Source organism: Carica papaya, chromosome 3 (assembly GCF_054855325.1).
Source record: "Carica papaya isolate Zhongbai chromosome 3, ASM5485532v1, whole genome shotgun sequence".
Classification (NCBI taxonomy): Eukaryota; Viridiplantae; Streptophyta; class Magnoliopsida; order Brassicales; family Caricaceae; genus Carica; species Carica papaya.
In genome coordinates this window covers 36,090,290-36,116,899 of record NC_142311.1, presented here as the reverse complement: position 1 = coordinate 36,116,899, position 26,610 = coordinate 36,090,290, and the positions used below count along the sequence as shown (strand labels likewise).

General features: G+C 36.7%; 3 protein-coding genes across 5 annotated transcripts; 2 read left to right on the top strand and 1 right to left on the bottom strand.

Annotated features, from left to right (window-relative positions):
- Window positions 1-38: 38 nt before the first annotated feature.
- Window positions 39-16,269, top strand: LOC110825352 (putative glutathione peroxidase 4). The gene is made up of 6 exons (XM_088216968.1): window positions 39-252; window positions 359-435; window positions 554-615; window positions 774-892; window positions 15,516-15,683; window positions 15,821-16,269. The coding sequence occupies exons 1-6, from the start codon at window positions 199-201 to the stop codon at window positions 15,851-15,853; spliced, it is 513 nt and encodes a 170-aa protein (XP_088073094.1). The 5' UTR covers window positions 39-198; the 3' UTR covers window positions 15,854-16,269.
- A 2,359-nt stretch (window positions 16,270-18,628) lies between these two features.
- RTFL14 (ROTUNDIFOLIA like 14) lies at window positions 18,629-19,349 on the top strand. Its single transcript, XM_022044464.2, has one exon. The coding sequence runs from the start codon at window positions 18,939-18,941 to the stop codon at window positions 19,074-19,076; it is 138 nt and encodes a 45-aa protein (XP_021900156.1). The 5' UTR covers window positions 18,629-18,938; the 3' UTR covers window positions 19,077-19,349.
- Window positions 19,350-20,037: 688 nt separating this feature from the next.
- LOC110816305 (uncharacterized) lies at window positions 20,038-26,111 on the bottom strand. Of its 3 annotated transcripts, XR_015818137.1 has the most exons (10): window positions 25,955-26,111; window positions 25,332-25,397; window positions 24,546-24,687; window positions 23,152-24,035; window positions 22,619-22,792; window positions 22,416-22,532; window positions 21,915-22,094; window positions 21,773-21,819; window positions 20,840-20,930; window positions 20,410-20,504 (listed from the first exon to the last, which is right to left on the bottom strand). XR_015818137.1 is itself a non-coding variant. In XM_088216965.1 (9 exons), exons 2-9 carry the CDS (start codon window positions 25,377-25,379, stop codon window positions 20,171-20,173), a joined length of 1,926 nt encoding a protein of 641 aa, XP_088073091.1. In that variant the 5' UTR covers window positions 25,380-25,397; window positions 25,955-26,111; the 3' UTR covers window positions 20,038-20,170. The 3 variants fall into 3 exon arrangements, 2 of the variants coding, with proteins under 2 accessions (XP_088073091.1, XP_088073092.1); XM_088216965.1 differs by lacking the exon at window positions 20,840-20,930 and having other exon boundaries at window positions 20,038-20,504; XM_088216966.1 differs by lacking the exons at window positions 20,840-20,930; window positions 25,955-26,111 and adding an exon at window positions 25,731-25,818 and having other exon boundaries at window positions 20,038-20,504.
- Window positions 26,112-26,610: the final 499 nt, after the last annotated feature.

The following is a 26,610-nucleotide window of genomic DNA, read 5'->3' as shown; positions in this document are numbered from 1 at the left end:
TTATAAACGAATCAACGCAAAAAGCTCTTGCATAACAAATAATACCAAAAATAATTATTATTGGTATTAACATTTACTGATTCTGTTTGAATCTAGGTGAGATGAGAGGCGAGTTTGGTGGAGAAGAAGGCTTCCTCACATACACACAGCCCAACTCAAAACGCAAGGACTGCAAATTACAGACCCGAGTATCACCTAATGGGGGCTTCTGAATCTGTTCCAGAAAAATCTATCCATGAATTCATCGTCAAGGTTTCCATTTCTTCTCCTTTCCCATTTACCATCTCAATCTCACTCATAATTATCCTCCCTGTATATACCTCCTCCTGCTAAAACTTTCTTCAATTTTGTTTCGCAGGACTGCAGAGGCCAGGACGTTGACCTCAGTATTTACAAAGGAAAGGTCCTGCTCGTCGTTAATGTTGCCTCCAAATGGTTTTTTCTCTTCCTTCTTTTTTGTTGATTTCCTGATTATTCTAATTCGGGTGTTCTTTTAGATAATTGCTTTACTTTCCTTTCATAATCATTTGTTTGTATTTGGGTTTTCGAACAGTGGGTTCACAGATGTAAACTATACCCAGTTGACTGATCTTTACCAGAAATACAAGGACAAAGGTAATTCCCCAAGTCATGATCATATTTTTTTCTCATCGTTTCCCATTTCCCAATTTGGCTTTGTCATATTTAGCATTTGCATCTTTTTTTATAGACTTACAAATCGATGATTCCCTGTTTTCCTTTTGTCTTTTGTTTCTCGATATGGATAATTTCAGGTTTGGAGATCTTGGCATTTCCCTGCAACCAGTTTCTGTATCAAGAGCCTGGTTCCAGCCAAGACGCACAGGAGTTTGCATGTACAAGATACAAAGCTGAATATCCTATTTTCCAGAAAGTAAGATAATCTTTAATTCGAACTTAATTTGTTGGATTTGATTTGATGAATACAACAGACCTTTCTTTATATATATATATATTCTTTTGAGCTTTAGATCGATTTTAGACGAATTCTTATTTGTTGGAGAAGAAAAAATGTAAGGTTACTATTCAATCAAAAGGGGATGCTTGTATATGAAAATCCACAGCGTGTATATATAGGCACTGATAGGACCACCTATTAATTTTTCTCTTCATAACTGCTCATTTATCACTATTTTAATTTATCGTTATTTTACTTCAATTTTTTATAACTACTAATTTATAATTTTCACTCATAATCGGAAATTTTTTATTTTCATTAAAAAAATTAGTTTTAACATAATTTTGAATCATTTATTCAACACTTCCCCTTGATTCGAAATTACATATACCAAGTAGTTATCTAAAGTAGACATGCTTCTGGTATGGAAGTGCTTTTGTGAATATATTTACTACTTGTTCAATCTTTCCTTTTAACTTGAACGTCTTTGTTATTTTCAAGTTTGACTGTCATTTTTTATGTCTCATTAAACTCTTTAAATATTGTTTTCATGTCTGACATATCGTTAGAGCAATTATTATCTATAAACATACATCACTTGCAACTTTACTGGTATTAATAAGCCATAAACAACTTACTTTTTTCATTAGTTGTCTCTTCATAGTTAACTTGCTTCTCCTTATACCAGCAATCCGCTTTAAGATGCCCATACTTCTTGCACTGATAACATTGGATTCCACTTTTGTTGTCTCTTTGTTCATTGATGGAGTGTCTTTGCTCAAAACTTCTGTCTCTTCCTCTATCACGGTTATTTGCACCTCTGCCCCAACCTCCAACCTCTTACTATTGTTGTTTTGTCAAATTCTCCTGAATTGTGTGCCTCCCCCTTCATTTGAAATGCTTCCTCTTCAAGTTTTTCAGCTTATCTGTTTAACCTTACCTCATAGGCTTGCAAAGAACCCATCAATTTATCCAATGAAAAATTAGACGAGTCTTTAAACTCCTTAATTGCAACTATAACATGATCAAACTTGGAAGTTAAACTCCTTAAATTTTTACAACAATAGTTTGATCAGTTATTTGATTTTCGTATGATCTCATTTGATTAACAATTGTCATTACTGTAAACAAAAAATCTTGCACTGACTCATTGTCTTTCATGATTAAAGTTTCAAATTCATATCAAAGAGTTTGGAGTTTCACAGCTGTTATCTTTGATGAGCCTTGAAACTCTATTTGTAGAATTGTCCATGCTTGCTTTGAAATCATAGCTGCTGCAATTCTTGAGAAAACCGTAGCATAGACTGCTTGTTGGATGAATAACAATGCTTTGGAGGCCTTTTTCCTATTCTCCTTCAACCGGCTCTCTCATCTGGATCAGCAAACCCATTTTCTACCAAGTCTCAGAGGTCTTGAGACTTGAATAAAGTCTTCATTTTGATGCTTCAGAACTCGTAACTCTCTCCTTCAAAAATGGGGATGGCCGGTTGTGCAATACTCAGTGAATTTCCATTTGATGCCATGGTTATTTCTTTTTTTTTTTTCATAAAATCTTTTGACTCTCAACCTGCTCTAATACTACTGCCTACATATAGACACCGATAGAACCGGGTATTAATTTCTCTTTTCGTAATGTCCATAATAATATTATTTAATTTACCTTTATTTTATTTTTATTTCTTATTAATTTATAATTTTTACTCGTAACCAACAATTTATGATTTTCATAAAGAAAATTAATTATAATATATTTTAAATCATTTATTCAACATTATTATGGACGTACAAGGCTTCAAACATATAATAACGAGGTCAACTAATGGTGTTGCAAATTGAGATGCATTTTGTTTTTCTCATTTTCAAACAATTTGTTTGTTATATTTGATATTCACTTGGGTAGAATGGCATTAAGTTTAGAGTTCTAATTCTGATAGAAGTTTAGTATATTTGCTTTTTTCTTTTTAAAGAAAAAATTTTATATTTCTTCTTGTTACATATATAGGTTTATATATTTCTATGGATGTGAATGATTTTGCATTTACTTTGTGGGTATCTATTGATAGTGTAGAGACTTCAGCACATGAACTGTCCATTCTATTTTCTAGTGTTCAGTTGGTGTTTGGACCTACATGGACGCACCTTCGTCCGTGATAGATAGGTTGTCGAATTTCTACATGGTATGAAGTGTGTTACTTCAGATATTTCTTTCTCTTTTTAAAGAGAAGCCGATAAAAGAGTCTCAAAAATCAAGAGTTTTTTCCCTCTGTGTTTGTAATTTAACTTTTTAAAGCCAATATCTCTAGTCTGACGTCGTACGAATGTTAAGATTATAATAAGTGTAAAAAAGAATGAGTCAAGGCCCAACAAATGAGATTTTGGTTCTATGTTGTAACGGTCCCATAAATTTAAAAGAAAATACATATAATAATCTGAGTGCGGAAACGAAATAAAAGATTAAGATTAATATCTCTTACACAATAACTTAAAAGTACTAAACAATATCATGAAATAAGTTCTCTAAAAGAAATACGAGAAATGAGCAAAATAAAGGAAACGATAAAGCATCTAACATCTATTCGCCGTCTTCTTGTGGATCAGGCTCGGGAACCAGATGCTCATAATCTGAAATGGTTAAATAAGGAATGAGTTACACTACCCTAGTAAGGATATCACACTATATCACCGTCACAGAAGTAAAGGTTGGTAGAAAACCAAAACAACCAATAGAGCACAAATTTTAAACCAATACAATTATTTAAAATAAAACCACTTACCTTTTTTCTTACCCTTGGAGAACCTGTGAAAACAACCTATAAAGACAATAACATCATACATATCATAATTTTATGCATAACCAGTAACATAAAACACATCATAAATCCGTATTCATTAACAATAACTGATTATCACCGTTTCTCGTTTTCACCATACTACTAATATTTATGCGGATCTATAGGGGTGTTCCCGCTACATGTGAACAACTCTCCTTAACAATCTTAATTCTAAGGCCGTTTCCATACCCCGTCCGGTATGAGCGTCAAGATATTAAACCTCAATACCCCGTCCGATATAAGGGTGAAGCGGGCCGTCCCCACACCCTGTCCGGTATGAGCGCCAATGACCAAGTCTCCATACCCCGTCCGATATGAGACAATGTTCACGGTAAGGTTCCCTATGAATACGATCCGTCCACCATCTCTCACGATATTTAATGAGGCTGTCACCTTATCTGTTTTCCCTTAGTCTCCGTTACCAAGTTGAACATAATTACATAAACAATAAACATGCACCCGGTAATACAATCAGATCGTAAATTCCAAAATCAAACAGTAGTGAAGTAAGCAGTGATACATGCATTTAAAACTATAGAATAGATAAAACATATACCATAATGCATTTAAACTATAAAATAAATCAAACAGGAATTGACAAATAATAATGTTCGGTTCAGACTCCATTAGCAATCGTAATTAATTATGTATATCTATTTAATTTATACAAAATAAAGTATTATCATTTATTCAAACTTCAATTCCATGATAGGAAATAGGGTGAGGGGTCTTTACTTGATTCAACGCCGAAAACTAGATTGTCATTGCACCTACAGCCGGTCCCTGGGTTCCCTAAATTTTTCCAACGGGAACTGAAACGCGCATACGGTACCTACACATGTCCTAAATAACCCAAAAATCAGACCCAGGGCCTACTCGGCCAATTTCAGAATTCCGGCACGGCGGCTCCGCCGTGCTCCGGTGACGGCTCGCGGTGGCAATCTGCCTCGAGTTCACTGTTTTCAGCCATTTGCGGCCGAATTCAGCCAAACTTGCATCTGTTCCTGTGAGAAAACACACTTAGGGCCCTCGGTGGGCCTGAAAAACGTAGAAAACCGAAACTCACCGGCGGTGGGGCCCTCTGGTGCGGTGGCTCCTCCAGTTCACGTTGCGGTTGGATTTTTTGCTCCGGTCAACCTCGTTTGGCGGTCGAAAATTGCTCCGGTACGGCGGCGGGTGGCGGTGGTCGGCTCCCCGGCGGCTGGTTTGTCTTCTCCGGCGAGGGGCTCTGACGACTAGGGCTAGGGTTTGGGTGCAGATGGGGTTATTTATACCCATCTGCTTTTGATCTGAGTCGTCCATCGCCTTTAATCTAGACCGTCCGATCGCGATTAAATAGGGAGTGAATCTGGGCAGTTCATCGCGATTCAATCTGAGCCGTCCGTGCGCGATTCAATCTTGGCCGTCCGTGCGCGATGCAATCTGGGCCGTCCTTGCGCGCTTTTGATCTGGGCCGTCCGTGCGCGCGGGAACGGATCTTAGCTGTTCGATCGCGCGCACGCGAATCGCCCACGTGGCTCCTTCCCGCGTGGCCTCCCGCGTCAGCGTCTCTACTACCTGGCGCGTCCTGATTGGTCGAGGCAGCTGACGTGGCACAATTTTTCTAAATTGCGTTTTGACCTTCAGTTTTCGATTTTTCTTTCAAAAATACTCACAGAACCCAAATTTTCACCTATTTTCTCCAAAATTGTTTTCAATTAAACCCCCAAACAATTTTTATCCCTTTTTATTATTATTATTATTATTATTTTCGTTAAAATAAATTAAATTCAATTCAATTCAATTTAAAATTACATAAATAATAATTATATTCATACAATAATAATTAATAAAAAGAAAAAAAAAAAGAGGTTGGATGTTACAGCTCTTCCCCCCTTAAAAGAAATTTAGTCCATCAAATTTGCCTCTTACTCTTGATCGAACAGCTGAGGGTACTGGGCTCTAAAGTCTGATTCTAGCTCCCATATGGCCTCTCTTGGTGTGTGGTTCTGCCATACGATCTTTACAAAGGATATTTTTCGGTTGCGGAGTAATCTGCTCTTTCGATTCGTAATGCCGACTAGTACTTCCTCGTAGGATAAGTCCTCCTAGAGTGGGAGAGATTCGTGGGCCAAGACATGAGAGGGATCCGGGTTGTACTTGCGTAGCATGGACACATGAAACACATTGTGGATCTTGGAAAGCTCTAGAGGCAGTACTAGTCTATAGGCAGCAGTACCAATCCTGTCTAAGATTTCAAATGGTCCAATAAATCGGGGGTTCAGTTTTTCCCTCCTGCCAAACCTACTAATTCCCTTGAAATGAGTGATGTTAAGGAATACCCGGTTACCTTTCTCAAACGCTAAATCTCTTCTCCGGGTGTCCGCATAACTCTTCTGTCTACTCGGAGCCGTCTGAATATTCTTTCTGATCTTAACTATCTTGGATGTAGTCTCCTTTACCAGTTTCTGGCCGAACAATTTTCTATTGTCCACTTATTCCCAACAAATCAGCGATCTGCATGAACGCCCATATAACACCTCATACGGAGCCATGCCAATGCTCACTCGGTAGCTGTTGTTGTAGGCGAACTCTATTAGGGGTAGATGGTCGTCCCAATGGCCCCCAGAGTCAAGTACACAAATTCCGAATATATCCTCAAGTGTACGGATTGTCTTTTCTGAGTGTCCATCAATCTGAAGGTGGAAGGCAGTACTGAGGGACAGTTTTGTTCACATGGCTTGCTGAAAGCTACTCCAAAACCGCGAAGTGAACCTGCGGTCCCTGTCGGACACCACTGTCACTGGGACTCCATGCAATCTGACTATTTCTCGGATATACATTCTTGCTAACTTATCCAAGGGATTGGTCATCTTGATGACTAAGAAGTTGGAAGACTTGATAAGCCGGTCAACAACTACCCATATGACATCATGTCCTAAGCGTGCCTTAGGTAACCCTATCACGAAGTCCATGGTGATATGTTTCTATTTCCACTCTGGGATTGGTAAAGGCTGAAGTAACCCGCCTAGGCGCTGATGTTCTGCTTTGATTTGCTGACATACCAAACATTTAAGTCAGCTATGTCCCTTTTTATCCCATTCCACCAAAACCGAGGTCGCATGCTTTGGTACATTTTAGTGCTTCCGGAATGCATGACAAACTTTGAGCTATAGGCCTCTGTCATGATGTCTCTTTTTAACCCACTGTCACCTGGAACACACACCCTGTCTTGAAATCGGAGTAACCTATCGGCAGATACTCGAAATTCTGAGCTAACTACTTGTTCTGCATCGTTCTTGAGTGCTACTAGGGCGGGATCAGCTGACTGAACTTCCCTTATTTTCTGGATTAACTCAGACTGGACAGTCAGATGGCCCAAACATGTGAATCTCCTCAAGTCCTGAAGTCGAACTTGTTGTGTGGCTCCAATTTGTTTGCATTCTGAGACCATCAAATGGGCTAAGATACTTATATTTTTTCTCCTGAATGTATCGGCTACCACGTTGTCCTTACTCGGATAATACAAGATGTCACAATCATAGTCCTTAATAAGTTCTATCCACATTCTCTGACGCATGTTGAGATCTTTCTGAGTGAATATGTGTTTCAAACTCTTGTGATCGGTATAAATCTGAAAGGTCTCTCCATATAAATAATGGCGTCAAGTCTTCAAGGCGTGTATGATTGCGGTAAGCTCTAAGTCATTGATGGGATAATTTTTTTCATTACTCTTCAACTGTTTAGACCCATAGGTTATGACCTTCCCATGCTGCATTAGAACACAACCTAAGGTTAGATAGGAGGCATTACTGTAAACTGTATATCCCCTCAATCCACTCGGTAAGGCCAGCACAGGTGCAGTAGTCAGCCACTTCTTTAGTTCTGAAAAATTTCTTTCACAGTCCTTATTCCACTCAAACTAGAAATTCTTCTTTGTGAGTCAGGTTAGGGGAGCCGCTAGACTAGAAAATCCTTCAATGAACCTGCGGTATTAGCCCGTCATTCCCATAAAGTTACGGATTTCTTTAACTGATGTCAATTTCTCCCAGCCGAACACCGCTTTAACCTTTTTAGGATTCACTAATACTCCATCCGTTGATATGATATGTCACAGGAAGGCGGTCTGCTCAAGGCAGAATCCACACTTACTCAACTTTACATACAGTTTCTTTTTTTTGAGAACCTGCAAAACCTGAGCTAGATGGTGAGCATGTTCCTCTCTGCTTTTTGAGTAGACTAGGATGTCATCGATGAACATGATAACAAATTGATTTAAGAATTGTCTGAAGATCCTGTTCATCAGCTCCATGAAGATGGCTGGGGCGTTGATTAGTCCAAGTGGCATAAGCAGGAACTCATAGTGTCTGTACCTGGTTCAAAAAGTCGTCTTGGGGATGTCTTCTGTACTTATTTTTACCTTATGGTAACCTGATCGCAGGTCTATTTTGGAGAAGACCTGCGCACCCTGCAACTGATCGAAGAGGTCATCAATCCTGGGAAGGGGATACTTGTTCTTGATTGTGACCCTGTTCAATCATCTGTAATCAATCCTGGGAAAGGGACATACTATGTCTGATAAAACCACTGTCTTGCAATTCAGTGATTTGTTTTCTCAGCTCTTCTATATCAACGCGGCTCATGCGATAAGGAGCAACTGAAATAGGCTAGGTGTCTGCCTGTAGATCTATGGTGAACTCGACTTCTCTATCCACTAGCAGTCCGGGTAGTTCATCCAGAAACACATCTGAAAAGTCTCAAACTACCGAAATCTCTTAAATACAATTCTCTTTCTTGGGTTTGGCTAGTTAGAGAAAGTAGCAAGGTTAAGGTACTCGACAAATAAAATGATTTTATTAATTTGTAAATGGCTCCTCATTAGAATGATTGAATACAACCTTCTTGCTAAAGCAATCTACGGTGGCGTGATACGCCGCTAACCAATTCATCCCTAAAATTACATCAAAATCCCCCATGTCTAATTCTATTAGGTCTACACTCAGTTTCCTATTTGCTATCTCCACGGCACAAGCCCTGTAGACAACTTCTTTCAATAGTGTTACACTCCCAGCAGTAGACACAAATAACATTGAATCAAGTTTATCAGGTAACACATTAAATTTAGATGCAAAAACAAGTGAAACAAATGAATGCGATGCACCAGTGTCAATCAAAACATGAGCAAGATGGTTACAGATAGTGTACATTCCATGTACCACGTCTGGGTCGGCTTCGGCATCCTGCTGGGTGAGGTTGTAAGCCCTGCCTTGGATAGGAGGTCTTCCCTGATTCTGGTTCATTGGGCACTGTCTCGCATAGTGTTGGGCACTACCACATATGCAACAAGTGTTGTTGAGGCGGTAGCATGGTCAGTCCCCGTGATCTCTGCCGCAATGGTGACAGATCTTACCACATCCTGCCACTGGAGTCTGAGGGGGAGCCTAGATCACCGGTTTGAGCCTCTTGTTCTGTTGGACAGGCGCAGTAGGTGCTGGTCTGTGGGGTGGAGCTGAGGATCTATGGTTCCCTACTGACTGAGGGAGGGTGTGGAGGCTCCTCTCCACTAACTGTGCCTTGGCCAGAACGGCCGAGTAAGTCCCGAGCTCTAATACAAACAAATGTTGCTTGATCTCTGGGCGGAGGCCCCACTGGAACCTCCTATCCTTCTTGCTCTCATCCATCAACATCTCAGGGGAGTATCGGTCCAACTCCAGAAACTTACGAGCATATTCTGACACCATCATGTTCCCCTAGACTAACTGGACAAAGTCCATCTCCTTCAGATGTCGGATGTGCTCTGGGAGGTACTCTGCATGAAAGGCTGCTAGGAACTGTTCCCAAGTAACTGGAACAGGCAGAGTGGTCTGCTTGAGTTCCCACCAGCAGTCTGCTTCTCCCACCAGCATGTAGGTAGCAAAGGTGACCCTCTGCTCGGGAGTCACTTCTAGGGTCTTGAAGTCCTTCTCCGTCTCTGCCAACCAGTATTAGGCATCTTCAAAAGAGGATTTCCCCGCAAAAGTAGATGGATTCAGTCTCCTGTATCTCTCTATGTATATTGGGTCAATCATTGAAGGAGATAAGTCCCGCGGAAGAGGGACTGGGTCAGGCTGAGGATAGACTGGGGGGGCCCTGTGGTGGTACTTGCTGATATGGTGGGCACTGAATTATACTGTGGCGGTGCCGGGCAGTACTGTGGCTGGGGCACCAGATTATATTGCGGCGGTGGCACCGGGTGGTACTGTGGAGGAGCAAGGTCGTACCGAGGTGGCTCAGGATCCTCTCGCTGCAGTGGTGGCTCAACCTGTGGCAGCGGGGGAGGGTCAGGTAGCTCCCTCCTCTCCTCTCGACCCTGCTGGGCCACAATGAGTCTTTCTAACATCTCAAATATCCTGTCCACGTCTTCCCTGAGCGAACCCTCCCGAGCTGCCCGGTTTAGTGGGGGTCTTCCTCTTCTCATCTCTCTATACCTGCATTTCACAAGAAAGAGTTAAGTGATAATTCATTGTTTGGTGTTTCTCTAATTATTATTGTGTAAGGGATGGGTTCGAGGAACGGGACTCTAATACTAACTGTAACGGCCTCGAAAATTCAAAAGTAAATACATATAATAATCTGAGTGCGGAAGCGAAATAAAAGATTAAGATTAACATCCCTTACACAACAACTTAAAAGTACTAAACAATATCACAGAATAATAAAGGAAATACGAGAAATGAGAAAAATAAAGGAAACTATAAAGCATCTAGCATCTACTCGCCGTCTTCTTGTGGATCAGGCTCGGGAATCAGGTCTTCCTAATCTGAAATGGTTAAATAAGGAATGAGTTACACTAGTCTAGTAAGAACATCACACTATATCACTATCACAGAAGTAAAGGTTGGTAGAAAACCAAAACAACCAATGAAGCACAAATTTTAAACCAATACAATTATTTAAAATAAAACCACTTACCCTTTTTCTTACCCTTAGAGAACCTGTGAAAACAACCTATAAAGATAATAACATCATACAGATCACAATTTCATGCATAACCAGTAACATAAAACACATCATAAATTTGTATTCTTTAACAATAACTAATTATCACCATTTCTCGTTTTTCACCGTACTACTAATATCCATGGGGATTCATAGGGGTATTCTCGCTACACGTGAACAACTCTCCTTAACAATCTTAATTCCAGGGCCGTCGTCATACTTCATCCGGTATGAACGCCAAGACATTAAATTTCAATACCCCGTCCGATATGAAGGTGAAGCGAGCCATTCTCATACCCCGTCCGGTATGAGTGCCAATGACCAAGTCTGCATATACCGTCCGATATGAGACAACGTTCACTGTAGAGTTCCCTATGAATCCGGTCCATCCACCATCTCTCAGAATATTTAGTGAGACTGTCACCTTATATATTTTCTCTTAATCTTCGTTATCAAGTTAAACATAATCATATAAACAATAAACATGCACCCGGTAATACAATCATATTGTAAATTCCAAAATCAAACAGTAGTGAAGTAAGCAGTGATACATGCATTTAAAACCATAGAATAGATAAAACATATATCATAATGCATTTAAACTGTAAAATAAATCAAACAGGAATCGACAGAGAATAATATCCGGTTCGGGCTCCATTAGCAATTGTAATTAATTATGTATATCTATTTAATTTATACAAAATACAGTATTATCATTTATTCAAACTTCAATTCTATGATAGGAAATAGGGTGAGAGGTCCTTACTTTATTCGACGCCGAAAACTAGATTGTCAGTGCGCTTACGTGCGGTTCCTGGGTTCCCTGAATTTTTTCCATGGGAAGAGAAACGCACTTACGGTACCTACACATGTCCCAAATAACCCAAAAATCAGACCCAGAACCTACTCAACCAATTTTAGAATTTCGGCACAACGGCTCCGCCGTGCTCCAGCGACAGCTCACGGCGGCGATCCACCTCGTATTGACTGTTTTTGGCCGTTTTCGGCCGAATTCAGCGAAACTTGCATCAGTTCTTGTGAGAAAACACACTTAGGGCCCTCGGTGGGCCTGAAAAATGTAGAAAACCGAAACTCACCGGCGGTTGGGCTCTCTGGTGCAGCGGCTCCTCCGGCTCACGTTGCGGTTGGATTTTTTGCTCCGGTCAACCTCATTTGGCGGCCGAAAATTGCTCCGGTACGGCGGCGGGTGGCGGCGGTCGGCTCCCCGGCGGCTGTGCTGTCGTCTTCGGCAAGGGGCTCTGGCGACTAAGGTTAGGGTTTGGGTGCGGATGGGGTTATTTATACCCATCCGCTTTTGATCTGAGTCATCCATCGTCTTTAATCTGGACCGTCCGATCGCGATTAAATAGGGAGTGAATCTGGACCGTTCATCGCGATTCAATCTGGGCCGTCCGTGCGCAATTCGATCTGGGCTGTCCGTGCGCGATGCAATCTGGGCTGTCCGTGCGCGCTTTTGATCTAGGTCGTCCGTGCGCGCGGAAACGGATCTCAGCCTTTCGATCGCGCACACGCGGATCGCTTACGTGGCTTCCTCCCGCGTCAGTGTCTCTGCCACCTGGCACGTCCTGTTTGGTCGGGGCAGCTGACGTGGCACAACTTTTTTAAATTGCGTTTTGACGCCCGGTTTTCGATTTTTCTTTCAAAAATACTTGGAAAATCCAAATTTTCACCTCTTTTCTCCAAAATTATTTTTAATTAAACTCCTAAACAATTTTTATCCCTTTTTATTATTATTATTATTTCTATTAAAATAAATTAAATTTAATTTAATTTAATTTAAAATTACATAAATAGTAATTATATTCATACTATAATAATTAATAAAAAAAAAAGAGGTTGGGTGTTACATATGTGATCATAAGATTTGGTCTGTGCATGTCTCACCATGACAAGGACTTTCCAAGAAGATTCATAGAACCATCAGACCTGCTACAACAACATGGCTTTAGTCAATTGTGATTCCTGATTTGCTTTTTTTATTTGTTTTTTCCAAAATTCTTTAATTGAAAAACAATTAAAATTTGGTTGCTTTAGGAAAGCAACAAAGAGTTGCTTTCTCAAATAAACAAAACTTGCTTACAAGGAAAGCAGATAGAAATTACTAATAATTTTTAATTGCTTAGTAAATACATATAAATTTGAAGTACCTATAATATCTTTCAACTTCTAAAAATAAAAAGTTTCCTTAAATATAATAATATTATATTAATCATACTTCCATATATTTTTAAACTTACTGTTACCAAATACAATTATTTTGCATAACAAATCAATAAAATTTTACAAAAACAATTTATCAAACACTACGATTACTTTCTGTGAAAACAAGCTTTTAATCACAGTAACTAAAATTTAGCTTTTCAAGAAGAAGTTTTTCCCCACAGAAGTAGCAAATGAAGCTTGTTCCTGTTACTAGTGGATGTCTGTTATTAGTTTGGCTTCTTGCTTAAGCCAGATTCTGTGCATAAAGGAAGAAAGACAATGCAGTGGAACTATGGCTATACAATCTGGTGTCTGTATATCTCCTTATTTGTTATCATTTCTCTTATTCTGGTTGCTGCTTCCCTTCATGATGAGGGTTAGATGGTAAAGCCTCTCCATTAAGGTGGACTCTGTAGTTTTATGTTGTTTTGGCACAATATGACGAGCACTGTTGGTATTGACTTAGATATTCTTAGCACGAATCTGAGTTGGTTAGATGATAGAGCATCATTAAGCTTCGGTCTGGAAATAGTAGTCACATAAACTGAAGGTCTGGAAACAATAATGATATTAAGCTTCAAGATCACGATAAATGAAGTGGCTTGTAAGCCATCTAGATGCTTTGATATGTTAATTAAACAATATTCTTTGAATGCTCAATTTCATGTTTCAGATTATCTACATGTAAAATTTCAAGACAAAGATTTCAGTGTATATGCTCCATTTGTAATGTGATTTGCCTTTTAATATAAATATTCATAGTGATCGCAAAATTCCAGCCAGGTTATATAGCAGTTGATATGTGCATTTTTGCCTGGCAAATTATGGATGTTTAGAGGGAATAAGCCATTTTTGCAGCTTGTACTTTTCTAATTTAACCAGAACTTACTTGTTACCATTTCTCTTATTCTGGTTGCTGCTTCCCTTCATGATGAGGGTTAGATAGTAAAGCCTCTCCATTAAGGTGGACTCTGTAGTTTTATGTTGTTTTGGCACAATATGACGAGCACTGTTGGTATTGACTTAGATATTCCTAGCACGAATCTGAGTTGGTTAGATGATAGAGCATCATTAAGCTTCGGTCTGGAAATAGTAGTCACATAAACTGAAGGTCTGAAAACAATAATGATATTAACCTTCAAGATCACGATAAATGAAGTGGCTTGTAAGCCATCTAGATGCTTTGATATGTTAATTAAACAATATTCTTTGAATGCTCAATTTCATGTTTCAGATTATCTACATGTAAAATTTCAAGACAAAGATTTCAGTGTATATGCTCCATTTGTAATGTGATTTGACTTTTAATATAAATATTCATAGTGATCGCAAAATTCCAGCCAGGTTATATAGCAGTTGATATGTGCATTTTTGCCTGCCAAATTATGGATGTTTAGAGGGAATAAGCCATTTTTGCAGCTTGTACTTTTCTAATTTAACCAGAACTTACTTATTACCATTTCTCTTATTCTGGTTGCTGCTTCCCTTCATGATGAGGGTTAGATAGTAAAGCCTCTCCATTAAAGTGGACTCTGTAGTTTTATGTTGTTTTGGCACAATATGACGAGCACTGTTGGTATTGACTTAGATATTCCTAGCACGAATCTGAGTTGGTTAGATGATAGAGCATCATTAAGCTTCGGTCTGGAAATAGTAGTCACATAAACTGAAGGTCTGAAAACAATAATGATATTAACCTTCAAGATCACGATAAATGAAGTGGCTTGTAAGCCATCTAGATGCTTTGATATGTTAATTAAACAATATTCTTTGAATGCTCAATTTCATGTTTCAGATTATCTACATGTAAAATTTCAAGACAAAGATTTCAGTGTATATGCTCCATTTGTAATGTGATTTGCCTTTTAATATAAATATTCATAGTGATCGCAAAATTCCAGCCAGGTTATATAGCAGTTGATATGTGCATTTTTGCCTGCCAAATTATGGATGTTTAGAGGGAATAAACCATTTTTGCAGCTTGTACTTTTCTAATTTAACCAGAACTTACTTATTACCATTTCTCTTATTCTGGTTGCTGCTTCCCTTCATGATGAGGGTTAGATAGTAAAGCCTCTCCATTAAAGTGGACTCTGTAGTTTTATGTTGTTTTGGCACGATATGACGAGCACTGTTGGTATTGACTTAGATATTCCTAGCACGAATCTGAGTTGGTTAGATGATAGAACATCATTAAGCTTCGGTCTGGAAATAGTAGTCACATAAACTGAAGGCCTGGAAACAATAATGATATTAAGCTTCAAGATCACGATAAATGAAGTGGCTTGTAAGCCATCTAGATGCTTTGATATGTTAATTAAACAATATTCTTTGAATGCTCAATTTCATGTTTCAGATTATCTACAAGTAAAATTTCAAGACAAAGATTTCAGTGTATATGCTCCATTTGTAATGTGATTTGCCTTTTAATATAAATATTCATAGTGATCGCAAAATTCCAGCCAGGTTATATAGCAGTTGATATGTGCATTTTTTCCTGCCAAATTATGGATGTTTAGAGGGAATAAGCCATTTTTGCAGCTTGTACTTTTCTAATTTAACCAGAACTCACTGGTTACATGATTCAGGTACGTGTCAATGGGCCATTGACAGCACCAATCTACAAGTTCCTTAAAGCAAGTAAATTTGGATTCTTAGGATCAAGGATAAAGTGGAATTTTACGAAGTTTTTAGTTGATAAAGATGGAATCGTCCTTCAACGCTACAGCACAACCACTTACCCCAGAGCTATTGAGGTTCGTCCTCTCTCTCTTTCTCTCTCTCTCTCTCTTTCTGATGAAAAGTGATTTTGTATGACGGATATATGTTGATAAAATGTTGCATCTGCAATTCGTTGTTAAATACTTAATACTATACTCATTTTGGGACACAGGATGATATAAAGAAAGCATTGGGAGAGATGTGATGTGTATGATCACATTGATATACTCCTATTTTTTGGGTGGGTAGAAGAAGATGGTGCTGGATTGCTGGTGTTGATTCCATAAAAAAGAGCCATTGGTTGTATTTGTTCATTCCTCTTTATCTTCTGTTTCTTCATGTAAAATATTAATTGTGTACTGAGATATCCAGACACTTCAATATTAGGATTCAAGTGTGGATAACCCCATGGGTTTATAAACCCTTTGAGGTGGGAAAGTATGTTTAATAATATATTTAGACTAATTAATTAGAATTTTAAGTTAACAAGAAAAAAAAAAAAAAAACAGTATGTAATATAAATTTACAGCCCATTTATTACAATAGTGAAAAGCAAATGTAAGAATTCTGAACTTTGTTTTGCTTGTTTGGAGAAGGTTGATAAATAGTGCTTGCTTGATAGTTTTTTGGGGTTAAATGCTTGCTTTTTTACTTTTGTTTTTAGTAAAACCTAATATATATTTACTCTTAATATTAAGCAAGAATCAAACTCCTAACGTCTATTTTTGTGGAGGTAAAAGTACTATCTGACTTAAAAGATTTGGTGTATAATGTTTGCTTTGACAGTTTAAGGTCACAATTGAATGATACCAAATATTTTTACTGAAAAATAAGATTTGTTTCCCTTGCTTTCAAAGAAAAAAAAAACAGAAAACAGAAAAATCAACCGGATATCTATATATTATTGTATTATGGTGTTGAGTCAGCCCACTGCATTAGCATTTTGGCATGCCATATCTATATATAATTTTCTAATAAATCATATTTTACTGCCTGAGGTGATTTTCTTCTTAAAATAACTATCATAAAGATACATATATATATGTTTGTGTGTGTATAATATATGTTTAAATTGACAGTAGTAGCCTTGCGTGTAAAATTGATGATTTACTTGGACAAACATGCCTACTTTGGAAACTCCATTCATTTTATGACAGGAGAAAAATCAACCCGACAGGTCTGATTTTTTCTTTTCTTGGGGGGGGGTTTGCATAAATTGAATAGCTCTCTAATCTTTAAACAAGAAATCCTTGAAAAGCATCAGAATCTGGAATTGGCAACACCACATTTTTCTTATCATATTATTTAACCAACACTGTATGAAATGGACCCTCACCCTTATCTCTTCTCTCTTTCACTTTACCTTTTCCCCTTGTGATAAGGTTTTTATTTTGGAGACATCCCCACAACTCCAAAAAATAAAAAAAGAAAAAAATAAAAAAATCTACCCGCGTCTCCCACATGGACTGGGCCCGATGCCAGAATCTTACGGCTTACGAGCACACGTGTCGCTGTCTAAGCCCACGAACTCGCTGGGAATGACCCAAGACTCACCCAACAGACCTAATACCAAAACGATTTGAGTCACGGGTGACACGTGTCGTTATCTAAAATGAAGAAAGCTGATAGGAGATGAGACAAGTGGAACCAAATGTGTCCGGGAAATGTTTTGGAAGATAAGGTTGGTGGTGGGGAAGGAGAAAAAGAAAGTAAATGGAGGATATGAGGGATGGATTTGGAAATGGCTTTTGACATGTCGGGTTGACCAAGACTGTATCACACGTGACACCGGCACCTTGCTAGGTACCACGACCTGGACCCTCATTTTTCATCTTACCATCTTTTTTATTCATAAAAATTGTAGGACCAAAAATAAAATTATCTTCAGGTGCGGAATTAAGTAATTTGATTAATTAATCAATCACAATTAGGATTAAGCATGTATTTGTTCATATAATCCACTAGTCGCTGTTGACCAAAATTACATAACTCGTCAATTACCCATTGGAATAATTGCACTGAGCATGTGGTGTATGATATTGGATCCACCTAAGTATTCAATTAATTAATTAATTAATTATAGTTGTAATACATTCTACCAACTATATATTCATTATGACTTTTCTATTCTTAAATTAACATAAAATGTCCGCCTTCTCTTATGATTGAATAATTAAACGATCTTATCTAATTATAATTGTTATAATTTTTTCCTAATAATTTAGAACTATTTGATTTATTTTTTTAATTATTTTGAACTTGGACCATTACATCTTAAGAGAATATTTGCATCTACTTTGGATTTGTAAGTTCAAGATTAAGTAACTTAAAAGTAGGAGAGAGAAAAAAAAAAAAAAAAAACTCAAAAAATTATAAGATAATAACATGAAAAAAAAAATTAATAACTTTATGTTTAACAATTAAAAAATTAACCAAAAAAAAAAAAAAGTCATAGTATTGAACCATTTTAGAAAAACATTAAGATTATCACAAAACTATAATTTGTATTGTAAAAACAGTATCTAATTTAATTAAAATTATCAAAATTATTATTGGAGTCAAAAAAATATTCGAGTTTGAATAGTTTTTTATTTTTACAAATTAGATATTATAAATTTAAATATACTAAAAAAAAATTATGATTTAAAGTTTTAAAAGTTTGTCCGACATTTAAATAGTAAATAATTTTTTTTTATATAAATTAGAGGTTAAAGGTTGAAATGGGCTAAATTATAAATGTCATGATAAAATTATCAAAAATATAGAAATAAAACTATATTGAAGCGTTATATGTATTTTCAAAATCTAGTGGAGTCAATTGTTTCTACTTTATTGTATGAGGATCCACTGGTTAATTAGTATATCATGTTAAGTAATCAGTAATTAGTTATATCGAAATCTAATTTTATGATTTGAAGTAAGAGAAAATTGATTGGTGAAGATGTGGGCATAATGAACAGGGAAGACAGGGGATGACCCTCCAAACACAGAAGAAGATGACAGGTCCTAATCAAGGTGGTTTGGCAAGGGGACACCCCAGTAACCTCTGCTTTGTCTCCTTACTTCAACTACGGGACCTTCCAACCATTTCTCACTCACCACATAATCTTTTTTTTTTTTTTTTTTAATTTTTTAATGTCTTGAACTCATGATCTACTCTTCCACCTCTCATCTCATGCATATGTGTGTGTATATATATAAATACAAGGCCTAGCAACATCCAAGACACAACTCAGCTCTTAAATAAAGTTTTTGGTTTAACCAAAAAAAAAAAAATCTTACCAACTAAAATGGCAGCAAGTCCATTTTCAATGAGGACCATCAAGGTTCGATCATGGCAGCGATGTTCGAAACAGATTAGAGAGCAGCGAGCAAGGCTGTATATTATATGGAGGTGCACGGTGTTACTTCTATGTTGGCATGACTAGTGGGAAGAGTTCTTGGAGCTGGGAAGAAGATGAACTGGATTCTGGAGAGTTAAAACAAGCTCCTTGGTTGGTTTTCTTTTTTTGTTTCAAAAAAAAAATTCTTTTTAATAGATGGATGGATTGTCAGTGTACAGTTTACAGACATGAATGAATTACAGCTTCAATCGGGTAGGAGATGAAGAAATTAGGTGAGGGTGTACAACATGTATAGATAACTTTGTATAATAGAGAGAAAGAAGCTCATCAAATGAATGATGACTTCTAATTAACAGATGAACAGCTTCTTGATTTTTCTTATTAAGATTACCGAAAATTTTCTGGTGAATAAAGGCATTTGATGAGAGAGTGTTATTATAAAGTAAAAGTTCATTCAACAAATCATGAGCACTGTCATTTCAAGTCTTTGCCTGGGAAAGGATTTTGGATTTGAAAGACTACTAGCCGGGCTGTTAGCACTTGTTTTTTTAATTTGTTTAAACTAGAAGAAATGTAAATTGTATTAGGAAATTATAAAAATTTAGTCCATACATCAGTTCTTTTTAAATTCTGTAAAATTTAAAGAATTAAAATGTCTCATCTCCAGTTAATATTGCTGGGGAATTTAATTTTTTTCATTTTATAAAATATCACTACTTGCTTGTTACTAAAATAAGGGTAAATTTCTAAATAAACTAAAACAAATTTTTTGTTTGTTACAAACATAACCTACCTTATAATCATAGAAAAGAAAATCGCATGTTTTCAGCGTCCACAGAAGACGAGACCAATAAGAAGCTAGAATTTTAGTTGAGACCCAAGAACAACAGACTGTTGTTGGAAGAGTGTGTTATTCCACTTGGAAAGTTATAGCAAGATAAAGGGTTCTATAATTTACCAGAATTAACTATATATATGTACTGTACAAAAAAAAGATCCCAAAACTGTAATTGACATGGACAACAGAAAAGCTTTCAAGATCACATACAAAATCTAAAGATTTCAATTGATATGAACCAATAATAAAATCTGAGACCTGTTTGGCGTTTACCCTTACAAAGAAATTCAACTATGTAACCTAACAAAGGAATGTCTAAGGAGTTTGTTTATTCTGCAACTTATAAAGCTCTGTTGTACAGATCTGTGTCATTGTCAAAGAAATCCCATCCATCTTCCAAAAGTTCTTTGCGGTCTGCTCTGGTTTTCTCAGTCTCAAGTTTGCCTTTTGGTGATTCACCTTTACTTGAGGATGAGCTTCTCTTCTCTGACAACTTTGGTGTCTCACACAGTTCTGGGACCAGATCCGACACTGCGCTGCTCTTAAGAGATGAGCCAGAAGAGGCTAAGATGCAACTAGTTTGGCTTGATGAAATGGATTTGCTCAATGGCACACGATTGTCAAACTTCTCTTTCAGTAATCTCACATCCTGACAAATAACAGAAATTTCTCCTCTGCAAATATAAGGAAACACAAATCATTTCCTCAATCTGCCTCAGATTAACGCCTGCATACACAGAATATCATGCATGTGGCATACAAATGCAGCAATCAGGAAAAATATGTAGGCAGAGGGATGAGGGAGAAAGAAATGAGACAGAGGATGAGATTGAGGTGGAGGGCAACATCACAACAAGTGTGCCATCAAACATTCTGAAATAACAGTCACCTTAATTTCACGATTCTTTTTGTGAATTGTCGTATCACACTATCGCAAAATCTAGTTCCCAAATTTTTTGTTTTGTTTTGGTTTTTATTTTCTTTTTCCTTTTTAGGGCTTTGCCAGCACCTGATGATGTAGAACTCCTCATCTTATGCTCCATGAAGAAGACGTTTGGCACTGAACCACAAAAGCCAGGGCAACTCCCAAGTTCAATTACCTAACGAAGTAAAGAGATCCAGTTAACCTATCTTCCATCCATCTTGTTGATGGGAAAAAGGTAGGCAAGAGGTGCTGGCAAACCCAATCCACAAAATCAAGAAATCCTCAATAATGTGACTTTTACAGACCAAAAAAACTGGCATAGTATATTTACTATTTCTTGTAGCATTTTTTAAAACAAACATACAAACAGCTAGGAAATTTGGTAATTGACCGATTACAGAGATGTTTAAGATTGCTTAAAAATGTACTTTATGCAACATAAAGTACTACTAAGAAACAAGTAATTATGTATAAGAAAACAAAAAAAAACCTTAAAATAGATTCAAAAAAAGCACCCAGAAAGAGTTACAAATAATATTTTTCTTTTTGGGGGAAGCAGAGTATTTGTTTCTGCCTAAATTACTTTTATGCACTTTCAAAGACTCCCTACTTGTTTAGTTATCAAATGGGTAAATTAGGATAAACTGCTGAAAAAAAATTCAAATAGTGCTTAAAGTTTCTTATAAGCATCAAATAAAGCCCAAATGGCTTCTATATCTTTGGCCCCCAACTGAAAGCCAAAACACTGATAACCATGGCTCAAAACAAGTCAAGAATTCCAAAATAATGACATGATAATGGAAATCTTAATTTCAACAGTTAAATAGTTATAGATATGGACCTAGTGATTGAATATGCAACAATCAATAACATTAAACTGGCCAAAGGAACAAAATAGTCACAAATGATGGAATGCAGCTTATTTGTCAAAAAGGTGGTTCCAGAGAACACACAATTTATGTTCTATAGCAGCATCGTAGAATCAACATCTATTAATGACAAGGCAAGGGTACTTACTGCAAAGAATCAACAATGCGACCACGGTCCATAAGAAACTCCCGCAACTTCAGTGAAGCAACATTAGAAGATCAGAATCAAATTATTGACACGAATTCAGATTCAAGAAACCCAAAGTGATATTTTTACACTGTTATGCTACCTTGGAATTCTCATCTGCCTGCTGCAGTAGCATCTTTGACTCTTGGACAATTTTTTCCATAATTGCTTCTTGTTCTGCAAGAAAAACTCGTCCAGATTCTTCCTTTTCCAGCTTTTCCTGCTCAGCTGCTTTCCTAGCTTCCTCAGCAAAAGCTAATCTTGCTTGCAGGGTTTCAAACATCTGCAGAAACATAATAATATAGATAACAAGTAAATACGATAACCTCAAAGTCTCTATAACTTGAAACATACTCATTTATTTACGTTTATTCTTCCTTTCCACCTTTTTGCCCACCCCAACACTTTTTTGAAACTGCTTACAGCTATTGTATCCTAGCACCACGCAACTAGTATTATATATGAAAGAACTATGATTATGCAATAACAATCAGAAGCAAACACATATCTTTTAATTGAGTTGTGAAGGATGATTACAAGAGGAGAAACTATGGATAAGAGTTGCTAGTATATGGACCAAAATGTATGAAAAATACCAAGATACCTCATTAAGAATTGCAAGAGATTTATCTCTTTCTTCTTGTAAGCTAAGCACGCGAGTTTGAAGTTCCCTCGCTTCAGTAGCTAAAATTGCCTTCTCCCCATACACTTCCCCAGCATGCTGGGAAATAAATAATATTAAAAACCATTTAATCAGACCATGTAATGAACATTATAAGACTATCAGGTTATAAAAACTAAAACAACCATGTCATTTGCTTCAGTTGCATGCATCATCATCCTTTTGAGCTCCTCAACTTTAATGAGAATATCTAAACCTCCCCTAGCAGCTTCCTCCTTGGCCTGTTCTGCAGCTTTCTCTTTAAGTTCAACTTCTCTCATCATGTTCATGACTGATTCCATTGCCGAAAACAAGGTCCTCTGCACCATCATTTAACAACACTATTATATGAAAAGGGGATGAAGAAACTTCTATTTGCTTATCCAAAAACAAGAAATGTTAAGATGTTTGCAAGGTTGAGAAAGTCAAACAATTTCCCGTTGCATATAATAATAATTCAAACTTTTTTTTTTTTTGCTCTTGGTATTTTTATCCCACATGATAAATTTGGCAGATAACCCACCAACCTATAAATTTGGCACGTTTAATTCCACATTCAGCTATTCCAGATAATGAAAACAAAGTTCCAATATTGGCCCTATAGAAGGGAGTGCATTCTATTCCCTAAACTACATCTAATTATTTTACAAATCCAAAACTCAAATCTAGGCCCAGTTACCTTGTTATTTTTAGCATCTTCAATAATCTCTTCAAGAAGATCAACTCTGTATAATTGGCCGGATTGCGTAACAAAACTACTGAAGGTGGACTCATCCTCAATATAGCTATCGCCCATTTCAGTGGCAACGAAACCATCAGTTTTCTCACCATCAGCATTTGATAAAGCAGGACTAGGTTCAGATTGAGGAAAACATTCAGGAGTATCCGACACAAGCTCTTGACCATAACCTGTAGGAACCACCTCAGTGACAGCATTTTCAACCTCTGAGACTGAGATGGTGATATTTGAATACAATTCTTCTTCACCTTTCACACAGTTCTCTGAGACATTGACCTTAGGAAAATTTGAATCCTTCCAATCATGCCACAGATCAGTCAAGCTGCTTTTGGCACCAAAATTTTCCTCTACCAGAATAGTAGGAACTTTGACATTGGCATCCTGGGATTCGTTAAATGAACCTAGCTCCAGGGTTCCAGCACCAGTACAAAGTTGAGAGTGATCAATGTTATCATCATCCTGATGCACTGAAGTACAAAGTTCAGAGTGATCAATGTTATCACCATCCTGATGCACTGAAGTATCGGACATGACATTGGAAATCTGACTAACTCCAACTTCAATCCTGTTCTCTGGAGCCTTCTCCAACAAAATCACTTCCTCACTCCCAATACATCCAGATGATTGATCATTACCATCTTTTGCATCTAAAGAATCCTTAGGTGAAATGGTTTGACATGTTGAATCCCCATCATGGGCAACATCTGGAAGATTAATAGCACCAAGATATTCGACAGCCACTGAATTTAGTCCTGAAGATGAGCATTCGTTTGTCCTTGAAACCAACTGGGAATGCTTTAGCTGAATGCTTTGTTCCTGTTCACCTGCACATTTGACATAAATTTTCTCCAACAAAAATTCCAAGATACCTAAAATCTAAATGAAGAACTGAAGAAGAGAAGAACTTTCAATAATGGTTAAATTCTCATTTAATTCCCACCTTATTGCTCTACTTAATCCATACAAATCTTGATTGGTACAGTTGCATCTAATTTTCACGTAACTACTTCCACTCTCACATTAGATTCTTTGGAAGTAAATCTTTAATTTCAACATGAGAATTGAAAATCTAACCCAAAGAAATTAATTGGGGACGGAAGCAGTTCAGATATGAAAATGATGATACAATTTATCTATTAAGATCACTAGTTATCAAGTGAAGGAATAAAGTGGAAATTGAATGGGAATTGAAACAATAAGGAAATCGAGGTTTAAATATGAAGTAACCAAAAGATGAGATAAATTAAGCAGTCTGAGGATAAAATAGCTGAAGCAATAGAACATAACGCATGTTTTGAAGACAAAACTAAGTCTTCCATAAAGATGAGCATTACCTTCCCCATCAGAGAGACGTTTAGAAACTTGAATGGACTTCTCAGACAAAAATGGAATAACCTCTGTAAGAACAGCTTCGACAGCAGCATCAACATTTTTGGGATTCTCAATAGCAACAGCCTTTAGAATGCGCCAATCAACCTGTGCACAGAAGGAGATGAATACATGTGCCTCCCTTTAGACAGAAATGTGAAATGGAGGAATATAGATTAAGCCAGACCGAGAAGAAAATACCAACTACCAATATAATCAAATTGCTTTCTTTTTCCCATTGGACCAATCTAGCACATATTATAGCAAATAGCCAAATCATACTAAAAACCTAAACTTTAATGCTCTGCATTTATTTTTTAGAAGCTTCTTTACTGGAGAAACGCATGCTGAGACTAGTGACATTATGGAAAATAGCTAAATAATTCTTCTTCATCAAGATCACATTTAAAGGAAAATACTTCATATGATAAGATGTCAAGAAAAGATAATCGCACCTTAACCTCAAAATATTTCAGAATAATTATGACATGTAAAGGAAAAGGAATTCTTATTTGAACAATTTATTAAACTTACATAACTAAATGCAGCTAGTATGGTTAACTGTAGATGTTGTCATCCACACTAGCATTTTAGAATCTTATAAAGAAATAATTTGCATTTCCATGTTCCACAAGATAAAATTCGAGAAATAAGATCCCAAAAATGATAAAATATTTTTCTTAAAAAAAAGAATAGCAAAAGAACATCAAACTAGCCTCCCATGTTTTTATCAGTGACTGAGGTTGATATACCTGCGGATATATCTCGACCAACGATCGATAAACAAAATTGAAGCCCATTTTGCAGAACTATCCAATCTGCAAAAAAAAAAAGACTATTCAACCACAAACTCGGAGTAATTTTTTATATAAACATGATTTATATATTACAGGTAATTATCTACATTCAGACAATGATTTTAAACACCACAGTCGAAAATACTCGCAGATGGATAATCCAGATACTATTTCGGATGCACATACAAACCCTAATGGATCTCAAATTACAAATATTCTAGTCCAAAAAAAACAAGCGGCATTAAGAAAATATGAGTTGGAATTCTCTTTTGTATATCAGCTGAAGAGGATGGAAAAGTGAACAGAGCAACATGGAAATGGAAAAAACATTAAAACTAAAATAAAAGGCCATACCCAAGTGACCAAGAGGGAATTCTAAGTAAAATTATCAAGATAATATAGAACATCAACACGAAAGTCCGTAATTTTCCGTTAGATACCAAGAGATAAGAAGAAAAAGACAATAACTTCACTACTTAGAGAACGGAAATTTAAAAAAAGAAAAAGAAAAAGATTCTTTTCTTTTCAAGTGTTTTCTAGGCAACAAACAAACAAAAAGAAAAACAGAAGAAACTTACCTTCAAAAGCTGCGATTGCAAGAAGGAAACAGAGGGGTCGGGGAGAGTGCGAAAGGGAAAAGGAAGAGTCTGTACGGTATTTTCAGGGTTGGCTTTTTCTCTGGAAAATAAAAACTAAAACTGCAGCTACGAGGAAACCCACGCAGCTAAGGAACTGGATTTAGGCGTCGTTTTGCCATGTTTACGAGGGGTATTTTCGTCTATTCGGTACACGGCTTTGTTCGACTATCTGGTCTCCGGTTGGCAAAAATACTATTTCAGTTTCACTTAAATTTTTTGTTTATTTTTCGATTGACTTTTTTATTTTAAAAAATAAAATTACATGTCTTATAAAATTTTCCATTAAAATATTAAATATCTCTAAATTATTTAAAAATATTTAAAATTCTTTATAAATTATTTTTTATTCAAAAAATTTTTTAAATTTTAAAAAGCGTAGTAAAATTTTTTACTATCTGTTATTATTAATAGAACACTTAAAATAAAATAATTATATCGTGAATTTTTTAAATTTATTGATATGGAGAGTTAGATTTTTTATTTTTAACTAATTTATAATATTAGTATTTTATGAGATTCATGATGTGAAACTTTTAAGAACCCAAGTGTTTACATGTAATTATCTAAGAAGAAAAGAGAGAGATGAGAGAGGATAT

Excerpts from the sequence above, each read along its gene's own strand:
- LOC110825352 (XM_088216968.1), top strand. The coding sequence starts at position 199 with ATGGGGGCTTCTGAATCTGTTCCAGAAAAATCTATCCATGAATTCATC. Across the intron at positions 616-773 it reads CCAGAAATACAAGGACAAAG|GTTTGGAGATCTTGGCATTT; the intron begins GTAATTCCCCAA and ends GGATAATTTCAG. Across the intron at positions 15,684-15,820 it reads CTTACCCCAGAGCTATTGAG|GATGATATAAAGAAAGCATT; the intron begins GTTCGTCCTCTC and ends TTTGGGACACAG.
- RTFL14 (XM_022044464.2), top strand. The coding sequence starts at position 18,939 with ATGGCAGCAAGTCCATTTTCAATGAGGACCATCAAGGTTCGATCATGG.
- LOC110816305 (XM_088216965.1), bottom strand. The coding sequence starts at position 25,379 with ATGGGCTTCAATTTTGTTTATCGATCGTTGGTCGAGATATATCCGCAG. Across the intron at positions 22,533-22,618 it reads CAACTGAAGCAAATGACATG|CATGCTGGGGAAGTGTATGG; the intron begins GTTGTTTTAGTT and ends TTTATTTCCCAG. Across the intron at positions 20,505-21,772 it reads CGCATTGTTGATTCTTTGCA|AGGAGAAATTTCTGTTATTT; the intron begins GTAAGTACCCTT and ends TTATATTTGCAG.